Consider the following 17377-nt stretch of genomic DNA (forward strand, 5'->3'; position numbering starts at 1 on the left):
GTGTTTTTTCATTTATCTAACTTAAAATGCTTTAAAAGTTGTGAACAAACATCAGCTCTGTTTTAATGATAGTGTTTGTCTGAATTATTTAGATTTTGTTACAACTATATTGGCCCAAGCTAGTTCTTCTTATTAAGAAGTCAAAACACTCTCTGTACAGTAATTTCATTAGTGGTCTGTAAGCAGACTGTATGTACAATTAGCCACAATGTAGTCCAGCTGTTTACAGTCTTTGTAAGCAGCAGTCTTGAACAGAGGATAGAAATGCTATAAATTTTAGTATATTATATTTAAATTTGTATGGTTTCTCCTCCCTTCCTTCTAGAGCTCAGTATTGTCTTTTTTCTTACTTTTCTTTCCCCCTCGCTGCAGAATAGAAAGCTAGTATTAGAAATGTATAAATGAAAATAAATTGAAGTGCTGCCTGTCTGTTTCAAGGTGGAAGTGGATCACAGCTACATTGACGTAAGAGCTGTAGATGTGGCTTCCCTATATTTGAGATATAAATATAGTTCTTGTACCTTACCATAAGTTGCATTTGTAGAGGAGTTTGTTCCCTTTTCTTGACGCTGATTCTGTAATCACTGCCAAGTCTACTTCTCTATGAAGATGACTGTATGGTTCTTCTAAGTTTGAGATAAAATAAGTATCCTGAGAGTTCGCATTTTTATGAATTACAGATTTTTCCGCTAATTCCTGTTGACCCTAGAGAATCCACATGTTTTGTGTCTTGTGTGTTATGTTGTGGGCAGAGCAGCAAGGCCCCATGGGTAGGTACAGGAAGCATTTAACACAAACCTCTCATGTTTGTGTTGTTTTATCCAGTGGTAAGAGTGAAATCCCTTTGGATAGTTTCTCTCTCAGAAGAAAAGTAAGATAAGTGGACTCTTATGTGTGCAAAACCCTTTCTCTTCAGAAGGCTGTGGGACTTAGGTATAGACAGGAAGAACAAGTAGCAGTGAAAACACATAGTTTGATATGCAGGAACTAAGGCAACTCAAGTTACCTGGTATGTAGACATAAGTTGTTGAGCATGCATAAAGAGAGCACTAAGGAAGCTATTCCCAAAATTTTACTTCATATATTCCAGGCTTTTTGCAATGAAGTGCTGGAAAGGCAAATTGTCATTGTTAAATTTACATACCATAACTCCCACTCCCCCTCCCTGAATTGCTATGAGCAGCAATGAATGCTAAGATTGAAGAAAATAAGTATGGTGCTCCTATTAAGAGTGCAGTATTCTACTTATGTGGAAATTCTGACATGCATGTTATCAAATTCATGTAACAGCATTTCTGTTCTCTGATGATTCTGTGTGTGTGGTAAAGCAGAAGTATTATCACAGGAAGTGTAACTCACCTGTACTTGACTGAGTCCAGTTTGTCTTGTTAAACCAGTATGCTGAATTATCATATAAAATATGCAGGTAGGTTCACCATGGGAGTTATAATTACAATTGTAATTTCTAGTTCCTGTTACAGATAATGACACTATAAAATCCTCTATTGCTATGTGTGATTTGAAAGCAACTCTTTCCACCATCTCAATCACAATGTTGCATTCAGACTGGTAACAGGAATTTGTGACCAACTCTCATTTAAGCAAAGTACAGGGCAGTGGCTTCTCTACAGTACTGGAAACAGTGGCTTTCTTGCTTTGAAATGAATCACATTCACATATTAAAAAATAACCATCTAACATATGACAGTGGTTGCATCAATTCCAATTATAGAGTTGTCTTGAGTTTTTTTGTTGATGACCCAGTGGAATGCAAAGGTTTAGGCAGGAAGTTATTACACTGCTGTAATACTGTGATCACTCCTTGCCTTCATCTGCACCCATACCCTCAGGCAAAATCTGACTATTGAAATAGTTTTCCACAATTTACAGTGTTGGTATGCTTCGTTTCCTGGTACGGTTCACAGAATCGCAGAATAGGTAAGGTTGGAAGGGACCACAGTGGATCATCTGGTCAAACCTCCCAGCTCAAGTCGGGCTATCCTAGAGCACATGGCACAGGACTGTGTCCAGATGGTTCTTGACTATCTCCAGTGAGGAAAACTCCACAACTTCTCTGGGTAATCTATTCTGGTGCTTGGTAACCCACACAGTAAAGAAATCCTTCCTCGCTCAGGTGGAACTTCCTGTGCACCAGTTTCTGCTCGTTGTTCCTTGTCCTATTGCTCAGCACCACCAAGCAGAGCCTGGCTCCATCCTCTTGACACCCTCCCTTCAGATACTCATAGACATTGATGAGGTCCCCTCAGTCATCTCTTCTCAAGGTTGAACAGGACCTGCTGCCTCAGCCTTTACACGTAAGAGAGATGCTCTGGTCCCTTAATCAACTTTGTAGCCCTCCTTTGGATCTGCTCCAAGGGCTCCATGTCTCTCGTGCTGAGAATCCCAACACTGGACACACCACTCAAGATGAGGACTCACCAGGGCTGAGCAGAGGGACAGGATCACCTCCCTCAACCTGCTGGCAGTGCTCTTCCTAATGCACCCCAGAATACCATTGGCCTTCTTGGCCACCAGGGCACACTGCTGGCTCATGGACAGCTTGGTGTCCACCAGGACGCCCAGGTCCTTCTCTGCAGAGCTGCTTCCCAGCAGTTCACCCCCAGCCTGTGCTGGTGCCTGGGGTTATTCTTCCCCAGGACTCTGCACTACCTTTGTTTTCATTTGACTTCTTATTTCATTGAGGTAGTCTTGTGGTTTGGTTTGGCACTGACAGTATAAAGAATGTTTTAACTTGCTAATGGTGACAATCTTGTCAACCCTCCTGTGAGCATTTCTGCTAACTTGCACACTCACAGTGCCATGTGGCACACATGGGTTGCACAGTCCCCTGCACCACAGTAGGGGGCTTACTGCAATGAGTAGTTTCCTTCCTGGGTTTTTGGTTTTTATTTTGTTCATTGAGCACTTCTTTTAAAGTGGAATCGTGGGCACTTGTAATTGAAAGTGATAAACTGAAAATAGCCAGTAATACTCTTCAATTCCTCAAAAAAAAAAAAAAAAAAAAAAAGGCAACCAGGGAAACCCCTCTCCTGTATTTCTAGACAAAAAGAGAGTGCTTTTCCCAAAAAGAAAGGATAAACTTTGTAGCTTGATCCTGGGATGTCTAGAGAACATCAAAGAGGAACAGGGTGCCTTTCTTTTCTTTCTGGCATTGCTGTGATTGGAAAACTGTCTGAAATTTCTCATCTGTGTTTCAATAAGAAACCATTAAGAATTGAAATCAGCTTAAGAGAAGACAAGGATATAAAGAAGTGACTTGATTGCCATTTACATGTGCAGATGCGAGTAACAAAAACAGAAGCCTGAGAGAGCTCCATTGAATAAACTATATAGGATTTTTAGTGTCTGAAAGTTGAAACTAAGCAAACTTGAATTAAAAAGAAAATTCCTTGAAGCAGTCAGAGTGACAATAGATGGGTTTTCCCTCCCCTCATCCTATCACTGAGTATTCTTTACTCAAGTCTAAATTATGTATCTTTCTAAAACACCTTTCTGTACTTCAAAGATGGATTTTTTTTGAGCTGAATCAGGACATAATAGACAGAAATCGTCTGCCTGCACTGTGCACAAGCAATGCAGCCCTTAGTCCAGTTTGGTTATGAATAACCTTACAGGTAAGGAAATGGGATTGGAAGCAGGAAAAGAACAAAAAACTAAATGCTCTGCTGTTCATGGAAGTGTCTCAGTTTGTCCACTGGTGGTTTAGATTTATTTCCTGCTGAAAACAAGGAGTGTCCAGTGGGTGTGTCTTGGCTTTGTGTGGTTTGTGAGCAAGCAAAGCCCAGCTCTTGTGCAGAGACTAAGTTATGAAGGGGGCAGTGGGGCTGATAGTGGAAGTATTGGACAATGGTTTCCTCTGGAAGGAACTGAGAAGACAGGAGCAGCTGAGGGACAGATGCGTTCCTAGGACAGCATTGCTACAGCTTCCTTGCCAGCTGCTTCTGGAGGTCATGTTGCTTTCAAGTATTTATCTACAGGAGCATTCTAGTATGCAAGTCCATAAAGTTGGTTATTCTTTAAAATCTAGCCCATCTCCACTTTTCCTAGAGGATTTCTTTAAGGATGTTTATGTTGTACTATAGAAAGAGGGCCTTCCTTCAGATGTGGAAGAAATGCCCTGGACCATAGTGCTTAGGTAATGATTTACCAAGAAGAAAGCTTAGCCATAAAGTATCATGGGTAAGGCAGCTGCTTCAGTTATCTACTAATGTGCACACTTGTTCTATCTTAAATACAGCACAGTGAATGCTGTTCTGTGATTGCTGCAGAGTAGGCTTTTAGCCCTTCATCTTCCTTCCCGGAGAAAAACACTTGTTTTTGAAGGTGTCTGTCTATATACTCACTTAGTTGTTTGGGGTTTTTTTAATGTATCTTTCAGAGACTGTTATCCAAAGAACTTAAGTTTAGTGTAATGTCTGAGTATGCTCAAGGCTTTGTTTCCATGCAGGTAACTAAGGCAGCTATAAAACTGGAGAGGTATGTTCATTCCTGTGAGCTATTCAGCTGAGTTACCTTGAGTTTTCTTGTGTTTTCTGTCATTGCTTTGTGCTGTCTGTCTCTTTTAAACTCCTCTTCAAGAGCATAACACTTCTCGATGCAGCTTTGGCTGTCCTGAACTTCCCTTGATCTGATCAGGCTTACTTCTGCTACTCACTGCTTCAGCATGGCTTCTGTGTCTGAGTAGATTTCAAGATGTATTTCTTACAGTTGGAGGTCATTATTTTTGATGGCACTGTTACCTAGGTCTTTTTGGGTACTTAAATCAGTTTTACCATCTGAACATTGTGTTTGTTTTGGCTTTTATCCCTCAGGGGTAGAATGGATCTATTTGTCCATCAGGAACATGCATTATTGGAGAATGCAGAAGGAATCTGCCAGAGACAGATTAGTTGGTCAAGAGATCAAATAAAGTTTTTTTAAATTTTATTTTTATTTTCTTTTTTAAAGATTTTTTAGCCAGGGCAGAGAGACACCTCAGTGCCTTATCTTTACAGCTTTACTGTCTGTAGCTTTGGATTCTCTGGAAAACAGCAAATATGTCACTTCTCCTATTTAATTCACTATTCATTTGGTAAAGATACTGACATTCCACTTCCAAGCTGAGGATTTTTCTGTTGTGATGGAATTTTTTCTCATTCAATTACTATTAGATCTTTAAAAACCTACTAGACTTCTCTTCCTATCCCCCAGGCTGCACCAGTAATGTTCTGTTTCTGTAGTGAGTTTGAATCTGCCCTTAATGGAGTCCTCTTAAAACATTCAGTAATGGTTCCCTCTGTTGTCCGTTCCCGACATAGCCCTTTTGTCTTGTTTTTTCTCGTAGAACAGTAGGAATGAGCAAGTCCCTAGTAGTCTGCAAAAGGGAAAATCAGCTGCCTTTTAGGAGTTTATCCTTGAATTTAATCTCAGTGTACTTGTTTGACATTACCTTGGGGAGTAAAGAGATGCAGTGCTTCATTTGAAGGCTGATTAGTTTCTTAGTTGTGTGGTATGGCATTTCTTTTTGTGTGCATTTGAGATGGCTTGAATACTTGGATATTAGGTGTGCTGTATCAAATTATATTGACTAAATATCAGCTTCTTGCAAGGACTCTTCACCTTTTTTGTGATGACTAAGGAGAGATCAGAGGATTATCAATTTCAGTTACAGAAAACTAAAGCTGTAAGAATATGGCACTTAATCACTTGCAAAATACTTGATGGTTTAATTAGGGTTTATTCAACCAGAGCTAGGCCACGTAAATGGCTTCTTGTATGGAGATTGTCAGCTGCTGAGATCCACAGAACTACTCACTGGAGCTGAGATTACCCTCTTAATAACTGGTATGTCTTTATTTGGTCCTCCTTGATGCCCTGGAACCTTGAGGATGCCAGGCCTGATTCCTGAGCCCTTCTCCATGTTTACTGATGGTTGACTACCACTTAGGAGTGTCACAGTATGTGTGCATGTAGGAAAACATTTCAAGAAAGTTGAAGGGAGTCCTGTAAATGCTCTTTGAAAGTTGTTGTCTATATATATAGATTCCTAAGCCCTCTTAGGAATCTTCCCCTGTGCTTCAGAAAGAAATGTGGACCTTTTGGCTGAAAGGAACTGAGAGGAAAGTAGCATATTCCACCCCTCTTACAGCCTATAGATGATACACCTAGGGGCAAGACCTTACCCCACAGCTTTCTTGGATACCTCAGAAGTGAAATTTTCTGATTTGAAGAGTGCTTCCATATAGGTACATAGAGATAAGACATCTTGAGAGCACAATTTAAGTAATACATTTCCCTTTGCTGTACAGCATCTGTGTATATCAACATTTGTCTGCAAGTTTAATGATTGCTCTTGACAGTCGTTATTTAGTAGTGTTAATATTATTGCCTTCCTCTTTTTTTTGCAGCAGATTTTAAGGTTTCTTTGCCTTTTACTCATGTACCAGATTTCACATTAACTACTACAGAAAAGAGGAAAATTTTACTCAGTCCTTTGGCAATCATCCCACTTCTGGACTTTCATTTGCTAGCGATCAGCACAACATATATTGCAGAAGTATAGGTATATAATATTATGCAAACTAGTCTTTTCTAGGTGCGCCAAGTTCTGTTAGAAGCACGCATGCTTCTCCGTGTGGTTGGGCCCCATCCCTGTGTGTTTTCATTTAGCAAAGAATGGATCCTGACTAATGCCATGTATGGTTATTTCTCTTTACATAAACTCATACCAGGTGAACATCGTAGGAAGAGAGCAGACTGGTATAAGCTACCAGCAACTTTGTCATTTGCTCAAAGTAGCACGGTGTATCAGCTATCCAAGAATATTGCTCCCCCAGAGAGTAGTGTTCTTGTGTCAGTTTCATCCTCAAAAAAAATTTAAAAAATCCTCAAGCTATCACTGTAGAAGCTGTCCAAGTAATCTGTCTCTGTCAATTCCTAGAGACCCACGGACACTTGTGAGTCTTTGGAATAGTGATTTTTCTCCTCAGTTTGGGGGCTTGGTCTTAATTTCCAGATTCTGAGGATTGTGAACTTAAAGATATAAAGATGTTATATGATATCAGCATCGTTTTTGAGTCTTTATGGTTTGATAGTGTCCATGAAATCTGACTTTATTTGAGGAAAAACTGAAGGGAGAGTTCTTATTCATAAGAAGAATATCAAAGTTAAAATGAGAGGAGAGAATATTCAGTGGAGAAAATTGGGATGTCCTGTACCTTTTTTGTATAAGAAACTTTTTTGCAGATAATATAGTTTTTAGTGGGAGTTTTATTAAATTTCCTGTGTTGGCAAATGTTCTAGGATACATGTAAATGTTGTAGTCTAATAATTAATTTATATAAGGCACTTCTTTTATATGATTCTTTGTGATAAAAATAGTGCACTACCATCAGTAGGATTTGAGACTTCTTTTTACAAAACTCAATTTCTCCCTCTTTCGAATAAGACAAGCCTTCTCAGCTTTATTTGCTTCCTTCCTCTTCTCTTTCTTCCGCCTACACTTTGGGTGTGTGGGTTTCGATATGTGTGCAGTTTTTTCTTTCTGCCAGCAAGTCTCTGCACTAAGTGTCTGGAGTAGACTACACTTAACTAGTCAATGTGTTTTCAAAGTGTAGTGTTAAAATCAAGGAGCTGAGCAGGATGCTAAGCTATCTATTAAGCCAGGATGAACTTGAAAATGCAGTAGTTAGAGACATGTCTGCTCTGCACTCCTTCGCTGAGGTTTCCACCTCCACAACAGCATCAGCAGAGGGGGGTGTGTAAGTACCTTCACCACAAGCTTATGCTGAGAGAGTAGGTCTACAGGGAGATACCAGACTGTTCCCTGGCAGATGTCTGTTTTCTTCCACTGCCCCCCTCTGTCCCCCGCCCCCTTCAACACCCCCGTTCACTGTGAATGAGTTAAGCTCTGGCAGGAAAGCTCAGCAGGTTAGGCTTTAACTCCCTAGCTGCCACACCAGTAGTGATGACGTCAGTGGGCAATTTATTATTTGCTTTTAGTAAAGAAAATAAGTATTTGCAATAACCTAATTCTTGACTTCTGAGTTCCAATTTTAAATGCACTAATTTGCTCATGGCTTTAAGTAATTAATAGTTCACAAATACCATACTTATTACGGTGTAAGTGTAAAATAATTACCATGGATGAGATTGCTTCCTAATACTGTTGCAACAAATAATTTCCCTGAGGAGAAGCACTCTTGTTAATATGTATTGGTGTCACATTGCTGGAAAGCTGATCAGTTCTTCCAGGTGCTTGCTGCATGTAAGAGTTGTGTAGCTGGAAATGCAAGATTTGGCAGCTGCTTCTAAATCAATCAAGTGAAGTGCTGAATGCAAACTCAGCCTACCAGCAGGAGATCAAAGACTTGAAGAAGAAAGTATGTAGTTGTTGCTCAGTTCTTCAGCAATTCTTCTTTTGTCTCTGTACAATGTAGGCAAGCATTGCCAATGATCCTTGGTCCAGCTGGAACGTTGGGAAGTCTGGCAACTGGGATAATGGAAATGCTGTTGACAGCTGGGCAACGAAACCTGAAAGTGCACCTGGCCAGAGGAACAGCGCTTCAAATAACTGGGAGGCAGCAGCAGCATTTGGTCATCCACAGGCATATCAAGGACCAGGTGTGCTAATAATGCTCTTTTTATTTTTTTTAAAATAAATTAGAGTAGGTGGAGAGTAGAGGTAAGAATTATTTAATCTTTCATAATTGTAAACCATGGCTTATTTAAAAAACAAAACTAAACCAGTTTCCTAGTAGCACATTGCCATGTGAGTAATCTGGACACTAAAATAATAGGGGTTTTAAAAACTAAGTTGTTTTTTTTTTAATTGGATCCACAGTAACAGACACCTCAAACTTTTATGGAAATCTGACAAATCAAAGTCTTGCGCATACACGATCTATTCTCAGGCATGTTGTTCAGCTTGTGTAACTGGAACTTTTAAACTCCCTTGAATTAATGCTCTCAGGCCTTTGAAGGAATAGTCTCTTAAATCCTTAGTTTTAAGAAGTGACTAGCCTTTCAGAAGGCTTCTTTACCTTTTTGTAGTAACAGCCTAAATTAAGGGGAGAACCCATAACTGGGGAATGCTAACTTGGGGTCTGTGAATATGGAACACAATTGAATTCATCTTAACACACCATCATCTCTTTTTTCTTGTTTATTTTGTTTTTTTTCCCTCTCCCCCAGTGGATTTCTAGTGCAGTGCTTTGCAGGTTGTGTTTGATGGAGATAGTGGTAATTGAGGAGGAATCATAAAATAGAAAGGCTGAAAGAGATTTTAATATATTTACCTGGTTGATTATTTGTATGTGAATGCTGAAGTACCTGCTTCTGCTTTTGAAGAGAAATTATATAACTTTCTCCTTTCCCTATCCCCTGATCCCTCCTGTACTTCAGCAGCTGCTGATGACGATGATTGGGATGATGACTGGGATGACCCAAAATCAACTTCACCATCTTACCTTGGTTACAAGGAGACTGAGGCATCAGAGGCTGGGGGGGTCCAGCGTGGAAATTCTCGTGCAGCTGCTATGAAGTTACCACTTAACAAGTAATGGAAAATGCAGGGGAAATGCATATATATTGAAGAGAATTGGAATTTGTCAAGATGTTTAAATTCAACATTCTTGAAACAACCAATGTAAATATTACAGTTTTGGGGCAGAAGAGAAGATGGATTTGTAGTTCAGCGTACTCCATAAGCAATCAGAGGACACAGATCCCTGAAAGCTTGAAAGTACCTGACAAAGCTGTATGATTTTTGGAGGTGTCATAAAGGCAAATGACCTTTTCACAATGCCCGAACTTCAAGTCTTTAAAATGTAACTGTCTTTGACAGTTTGCTCTTAATGGAAGTCAGAGGTGGTGGATGGCTTGTCCATACAGTAGAAACTGATCAGAGATGCTGCCCCAGAGTTCTTGAGCAATTTGAGTTTCTGCTGGAGAAAAGTTCTGTTCTACTAAGTGCATCATCCAGGTTGATTCTTGAGCCATAGGAAGTTTGATTTTATAGATAAAAATCTTACAGTAGCATCAAGCTTTGTCAGGGTTATACTAGCATTATCTCATGTTGTAGCTTAATGTTTGTTTACTCTAAAACTGCTCTTACTCTGAGAGCTAGTGTGTGGTAATCTCTAAGTGGACAAAAGCAGAGTGGAAAAGGATTGTAGAATAATGGTTCCTTGGGCACGTGACTAAAATCAACTGTGTCTGCATGACTAGTTAGTTTTGTTCATCAGTGGATTTTTATGTCCAGTGTTGCATGAGTACCTCTGCATCATTGTTTACCTGTTGTAAACTCACAAAAATATCTGATCTAAGAGATTTTTTTGTCTGTGAAGTAAGTCCTACTTCACTGCTCATGTTTCTGCAAGCAGGTTGGCAATACTTCAAGGGCTAATTATCTTCCTAATTAGAAAGAGGACCACCGTGTGCTTTTTATAAGTCCTTTTGTAAGACTTTAAGAACATTACAGTGATTTTTTTGCTTTCTTTTAATTGATGGATAAATTATTTAAGATAACTCATGTTTGGAAGCACTTGATAGATCTTCTGTTTATCATTCTTTCAGATGATTGAATTCTCATAATTTGAAATTTCAGGTGCATGAGCCATCTGTGTGTTGTTTCCGGAGAGGGTGGGGCTGCAGAGGAGTGACAGATGTTACTTTGTGTCCTCCTGTTATGTTTGATATGCTGGACAGCAGAGCACAAACAGCCACTTTGCTCTGGAAGAAGGGACCTATTACACACAGACACACAAAACACACTCAGAAAACCTGGATGTCAGTACCCAAACCTTTTCTGCGTTTTTCAGTGCAAAATGCTGGTTGTTACAGTAATTCACGTAAATGGTTTTCTATACTTGAGAAATACTTAAGGGTTTTTTTCCTATAATGGCAGGTAATTCTGCATATGTCAAAGGAAGGAGAATCTGGAATAAACTTATCACTTCATTTTATTGTTAGATTTCCTGGATTTGCAAAACCTGGAATGGAACAGTATCTGTTGGCAAAGCAGCTAGCAAAACCCAAAGAGAAAATTCCCATAATTGTAAGTTGGGGATGTGTGGAATTTTTCTGTGTGGGTGGTATGGTTTGTTTTGGAGTTGGGGTTTTTTTGGGTGGGTGGGTTTTATAATCCTCCTCACCTTTCCCTGTTTTTTCAACTGAACTTTTATCCTCAAGGTTATTATATGTATTTTGGTCAGAAGAAACTGATACTGAACATATAATTAGAAATAGAAATGTCGTAATAAAAATCCTAAATGTGATGATAATTATTATCTTCAGTACTTTTTTCCTCATGCTGTATCTGCACTTGTGATGAACATAAGCCTTTTTGGGATTGGGAAGCAGAGCAAATGCATTACACTGTCTATTAGTTATCTAGATAGTTACATGTAGGAGCTACATTTGTAGAGGTTTGCTATATTCAGTCCTGATGGTCAGGTCATTTTCTGATCTAAAAACCAAACCCTTCTGTATATATGCTGTTCTAGTGAAATGTGGTTGAAATAGCCCTAGAATTCACCACTCCTTTGTTATTTGGGAAAGACTAAAATACACAAGATAAATTCAGCTATGGTCATTCATCCTTGCTTGCAAGGATCCCCTCTGTTTCCAGAATTTCCAGACTCTCAGCCTCTCACTGAAATCAATGGAGACTCTCAAGTGAAGAGAGAAGATATTTGTCTCTTTGTTTGCAGTTGGTGCAACATGATGTATTTAAAGATAATATTTGCAATTTCTTACAGATTGGTGATTATGGCCCCATGTGGGTATATCCTACCTCTACATTTGACTGTGTGGTGGCAGATCCCAAAAAAGGTTCTAAAATGTATGGTCTCAAGAGCTACATTGAGTATCAGCTGACCTGCACTGTAAGTATATCTGAAACAGGATCTTTTGTCTCACAAGTATGTGTCATTTGTACATATAAATAATACAGTTTGTGTGACTTGGTAAGAGCATTGTAAGAGTAAGTGGTAGTTGTCATACTTTTTTACCCCAAGGATTTGCTTTGTTCTAGAATTTCAAGTTCTTCTGTATTACGGCTCTAAATCATAAATTTTATTTACATTCCATGTGGTTACCACTCTGGTCATGCTTGTTTCATGTCACTGTGTGCAGATGCCTTTCCAAGTTCAGAGTTGTGTTTCTCTTACAGAACACTAATCGGTCTGTCAACCACAGATACAAGCACTTTGACTGGTTGTATGAGCGGCTCCTGGTTAAATTTGGATTAGCCATTCCAATCCCTTCTCTTCCAGACAAGCAAGTAACAGGTAATTATTCCCAGTTTTGAATTCATGGAATGAGAAATAAGGAAATCACTTTTTAATAAGGTTCAGTTATTTCTTAGTGTTTGTTTTTCTCATTATTTTTAAAGAAGGTGTCAAAAACCCCAACCTTTTACCATTCAAAACTTATAATGAGTTGTTATGACTGACTGATAATAACAGATCAGTACTAGGAGAATCACTTCAAAACTCAGGTTCAATTATCTAGTCCAGTGATTAAAATAAAAGGTAATTAAAAGCAAAAAAAATCCCCCTAGTTACTACATGAGATAATAATTACTATTGGAGAGAATAGATAGCTGCTTATGTCCATACTTGCTGATTGGCTGGTCAAACGTTTTTGAGTGGGGTTTTTTTGAGGGTGGGGGAGGGGTTTGGTGTTTCTTTGGGTTTTTCTCTTTTGCATTTGATTATATGTATGTTATGTGGTAGGAGCTTTGAAACAAAGTTCCCAGAGGAAAGGGAGCATCCCCTGACAAACGGGTTTTTTGCTTCCAAGTGAAATGCTGCAGCTGTTTCTCCTCTTGCTTGATTTCACACTTGATTTAGAAAGCATTTTTCATTCGTATAGCATTCTGCTCTGGTTTGATGTCAGTTCGGCTTGACCAAACTGTCTGAAGCTTGTGGAAATCTTTTGTTCTGACTTCAAGAAAAGTGGGATTGGATCCTTTAAATGCACATACGTTAGTCTTTGCAATAGAATATGACAGTGCCTATGCATTTTCAGTAGTCTCTGGCTTCCTTTCTACAAGTATGTGCTAGAGTGTATGTGAAGAAAAGAATGGACACCTGTATAGGAGTAAAATGCATTACTTTAGTCCATTTCCACTTGTATGTTTTCTGGTAAGATTTTTATACAGCCTTTAGGATAAACAGCCAAAACCAAACATACGAGCACTGGCATGTTGCCAACCATGTGGCTGTGGGCATCACTCAAAATGCAGCAGCTCTGCTGCATTTGAAGAAAGCTGAGCATTGATGAAGTTGCTGGGATAAATGCCGAGGAAACTGAAAAGTGAGGAAGTGACTTCTTCCCCTTAGCCTCGTGTTTAGAATTGACCAGCATTTTTATTTAAACATGTGCATTTTTATTTAAACATGTAAAAGGAAACCAGAAGACCTGATGGGGTCTCTAGATTTCATTGCAACTGTATCTTAAAAAACTCAAGAGTCTGGCATTGCATCTTGGCAAAATCCATTGCCTGTGAATTTCTGTCTTCTGGCATCTGTGGGAGAGAATACCTTGCCTCATGCCAAAAAATAATAATAAAAAGCATGTCTCTTTCTGAAGCATTATGAGGAAACTGGGAAAAGGATACTTATCTTTCATTGTGTTTAGGAGGCTTCTTTCTGAAGATTGTCTACAAAAGCATTTCTGTCACTTGCTCTTGACAAAACAGGACTCCAGACTGACTTTGTCAGGATGCTGGTTTTGATGATATACTGGCGATGACATGCTTAATGACCAGCATGTAACTTGCAACTGCTGCTCTTCTGTTGTTTTGCACTCCTTGGAGGAATGCTGTGGAGATTTCTGTATAGATTAAAAGTGATGCAAAGGATAATATATATAATATATATAAGTATATATATAAGTATAATATATATATATAAAATATATATAAGTATAATATATATAAGTAGTGTTTGACTTTTTTTTTTTTTTTGCTAATTTACAGGAAAAATACCTATACACAAAGTTCATTTTTCATTAATTCTGTTATTTACCTGCTAGTCTTGCTGGTTTCCATATTTGAAAAAAAACCAAAAAAACCCCAAAACCCAAACCACAAAAACCCCAACCTTGTAGATCCGCTGCCATAGTAACTATACAGTAGAATTATATTGAAAGAGTACACGTGTTCAAAGCTTGTTATCTGCGCTGCTATGGAAATTAGAAGAGTTGGGTGCTGGAGGAACCTCTCTTTCCTTTCAAATCCCGTTCCCTGTATGCTTTAGAAGTCTGATGTGATGCTTTTTTTAAAATTAGAAAAGATTCTATCAAGAAGACAGTTTGTACTAAAAAGAAAAGGTTCTTAATGAATACACAGTGATGATGCATTTCTGGTTTAAGAAAAAAGGGTTACTTATTTAGTTTGTGTTAAAAATATCTCAAATACCAAAAAAATCAGTTACAGTCTTACACGTATGTGTATGTTCTAACCAGTTTATGGGTATGAATTATTGACATTTTTTGATTTTTTTTTTCCCAGTTTACGTATATGGAAATATATTTAAAGAAGGCACTGCTTTTTAAATCTGTGGTTTTTATTTGACTAATTTCAAATGTTTCTGAGCCATGCAATTTCAATGTTTTGAGCAGTTTAATTTCAGTGCCTTGTTGGCTTGTACATGGCAACTTGGACTGTACTTCCTTTTTCTTCAATGTTTTTGAACCTCCTATTGACCAAGATTTTACTAGACTGTATCAGAAAAATACCTGCATTCCAAGCCAGTGCCTGACTTTTTTCTTGGGTCATCTGAATACCTAATTTTTCCATCCAGAAGTTTATTAATTTTTTTAAAAACGTGTTTGAATTGTGGGTGGGTGTTAGGTTTTTTTAATATTTCTTGGCTATCTTAAAAAGGAGGAGAACTCTTGATCAGTAATCATATAATATAATTTAAGGTTCTTTTGATTTGTTAGCATAATGGGCCATTTATTTTACGAATTGGACTCGATGATCCTTGTGAGACCATTCCAACTCAGGATTCTGTGATTCTTGTGAGTTCTAAGTCATTAAATTGTTAATACCTCACCAAGAGAATTACAGGTTGTTTCAATTGTTTCAATCAATAAAAAAAGAAATGAACATAAACAAATTTGAAGGTGCTAGCCTGTAAGTGTAATAATTATTGTTCAATGTGTAACAGGGCGCTTTGAAGAAGAATTTATCAAAATGCGCATGGAGAGGCTGCAAGCTTGGATGACAAGAATGTGTCGCCATCCTGTCATCTCAGAAAGTGAAGTTTTCCAGCAATTTCTCAATTTCCGAGATGAGAAGGTAGGAAATGAAATAAAGTTCACACACAGACTGGGACTGAGGAATTGCTGTCTCCCAACAGCTCCCCTTCTAACCAAGAGTTCAGGTCTGTAGCCGCCCCACTGCGGGCAGTAGTGACAGGCTGGAAACTGCTGGGGTTCCTAACTCAGCTGATTGGTCAAAGAAGGCATGAAATTGCTCATGTGAAATGCTACACACTATTCTAACAGAGTTGTGCTCTTCGAAGTAGCTTTGTTGCCAGTCTCTTAAGGGATGGGTTTTGTCCTCCAGCAGAATAGGAACATATGTAAAACTCCTTTGGCTGTTGCCCTGCTCTGTCTCTGCTGGATTTACTAATCACTGTGATCCTCTGAGTGGTGCTGCTCTGCTAACAAAAACTACCTCATAGCAGATCTAGGTTGTGTCTGATCCTGTATTATATTTAAAAACAACCCTCTGCCCCCATCCCCATCCCTCAAAACCACAGTTTTTTACTGAAATGGGTTGCAATCTTGCCTGATATAACCAGCCATTTTTTATTCCCCTCATACACACTTTATTATGCTTTTTTAAAAGATATTTTAATATCTTAAGTAAATGATAAATAAAGTCAGAAAACCTTCAGTAAATAATGGTTTCTTCATGATTGAGCTCCAGCTCTGTTACTAATGAGGAAATAAAAACTCTGCTGCTTTCTCCTCAATATAATCATACTTCTAAATACACAAAGACTTAGCAGAAAAAGTAAATTATCCAGTCTGGTCTTAAAAATCTCCAAGGTTAAAGTCCCCTGTGACTAAGGTCACAGCTGACCAGTTTTGAGTCAGACGTTGGACTACAAACCTCCTGAGGTACTTCTAACCAGAATTATTCTGTGACCCTGTAAGTAGAGGCTTAATAACATAGTAAGTAGTAGTCCCGGTGCAATGCTGGTTTGATGGCTAGTGGGGAGTTGTATAATTCTGCCAGCTAGTCAGCTGTTCTTAGTTTCTAATTTATAGACATATAAACAGAACAGATGTTGCAATACAAAGGGAATTTTTAACCACTAAGAACTTAGTATAATAATTGCATAATAGTTTCATGATTTTCTTGAGCAGCTTCTGATATCAGACTTATCCCATGTGCAGAGACAGCTGAATATCATTGCTCTTACACTGTATTTCAGTAATACATAAAAAAGGTCTGTTGACCCAGAATTTAGATAACAAAGTACACAAAGGAGGAGGGGGAGAACTTTGGGAAACTGCAAAAAGCCTTGGCGCCTCTGAAGCTTTCATTTCTTAATGAAAGGTTTTAATTCAGGGGTGGTCTGTTGGTTAACAGTTCTCCTAAACATTTCATTCACTCCTTAAGTACATTCCCTTAAAGAAGGATGAGTGGTGGTCAAACTTTGTCTCTCTCTCTTTTCTTTTTTTTCTTAAGGAGTGGAAAACTGGAAAGCGGAAGGCAGAAAAAGATGAAACTGTAGGAGTCATGATCTTTTCTACAATGGAACCAGAAGCTCCTGACTTGGACATGGTAGAAATGTAAGGTGATTTCATTTTGTATGGGCATTATGCATCTGGGTATACAACAGATGCTGAGATAATCCAAAACTCAAATACTAAGTGTGCACATATATTTATAGATTTGAAGAGGTATTCATCAAGATAGAGCTGAAAAATTGTTTAAATAATGAGATTTTCATATCAACCTCTCCAAAACTTGGTGGAACTCTATGTGATGTCTTTTTTTACCTCAGTGGCTGAATACTGATCCTAAAACAATTTATGCAAAACTAGTTGATGGGATAAAGTACTGTCAGATCCTATGGAATTACATTTTATATTGCTGTGGAAGTGTATTTTGATCTTTAATCTTTCAACAGTTCGAAAACATGCTAGACTTACGAAGTAGCTTAGGATAATTGTAGATGGACCAATAAGCAAAACAGTGTTTCTGTAAAACAGTTGTATGTAATGCGCACATAGTATGATTTGAATATCTGTAATCCATGGAAAGCTATTAAAAATGGAAAGTGACTTAAATTATCAAACTTCATTCTGGAAGTGCAAATGGATATATTTCTTTTATATATGTGTATAT

General features: G+C 38.3%; 1 protein-coding gene across 2 annotated transcripts in view; it reads left to right on the forward strand.

Moving 5' to 3' along the window:
• SNX9 (sorting nexin 9) overlaps positions 1-17377 on the forward strand; it is a 58831-nt gene that overhangs the window by 27272 nt on the left and 14182 nt on the right. Inside the window, exons 5-11 of one of the 2 annotated variants that reach the window (XM_042016729.1) lie at positions 8439-8622; positions 9406-9556; positions 10972-11056; positions 11760-11885; positions 12173-12290; positions 15180-15310; positions 16715-16818. In XM_042016729.1, coding sequence (XP_041872663.1) covers positions 8439-8622; positions 9406-9556; positions 10972-11056; positions 11760-11885; positions 12173-12290; positions 15180-15310; positions 16715-16818 — 899 coding nt within the window. Of the gene's footprint in view, positions 1-8438; positions 8623-9402; positions 9557-10971; positions 11057-11759; positions 11886-12172; positions 12291-15179; positions 15311-16714; positions 16819-17377 lie in introns of both variants that reach the window. The other variant, XM_042016728.1, reaches the window with a different exon arrangement.

The sequence above is a fragment of the Corvus kubaryi genome, unplaced genomic scaffold (assembly GCF_017639235.1).
Source record: "Corvus kubaryi isolate FWS band 111438036 unplaced genomic scaffold, C.kubaryi_AGA036_p1.0 split3-73, whole genome shotgun sequence".
Classification (NCBI taxonomy): Eukaryota; Metazoa; Chordata; class Aves; order Passeriformes; family Corvidae; genus Corvus; species Corvus kubaryi.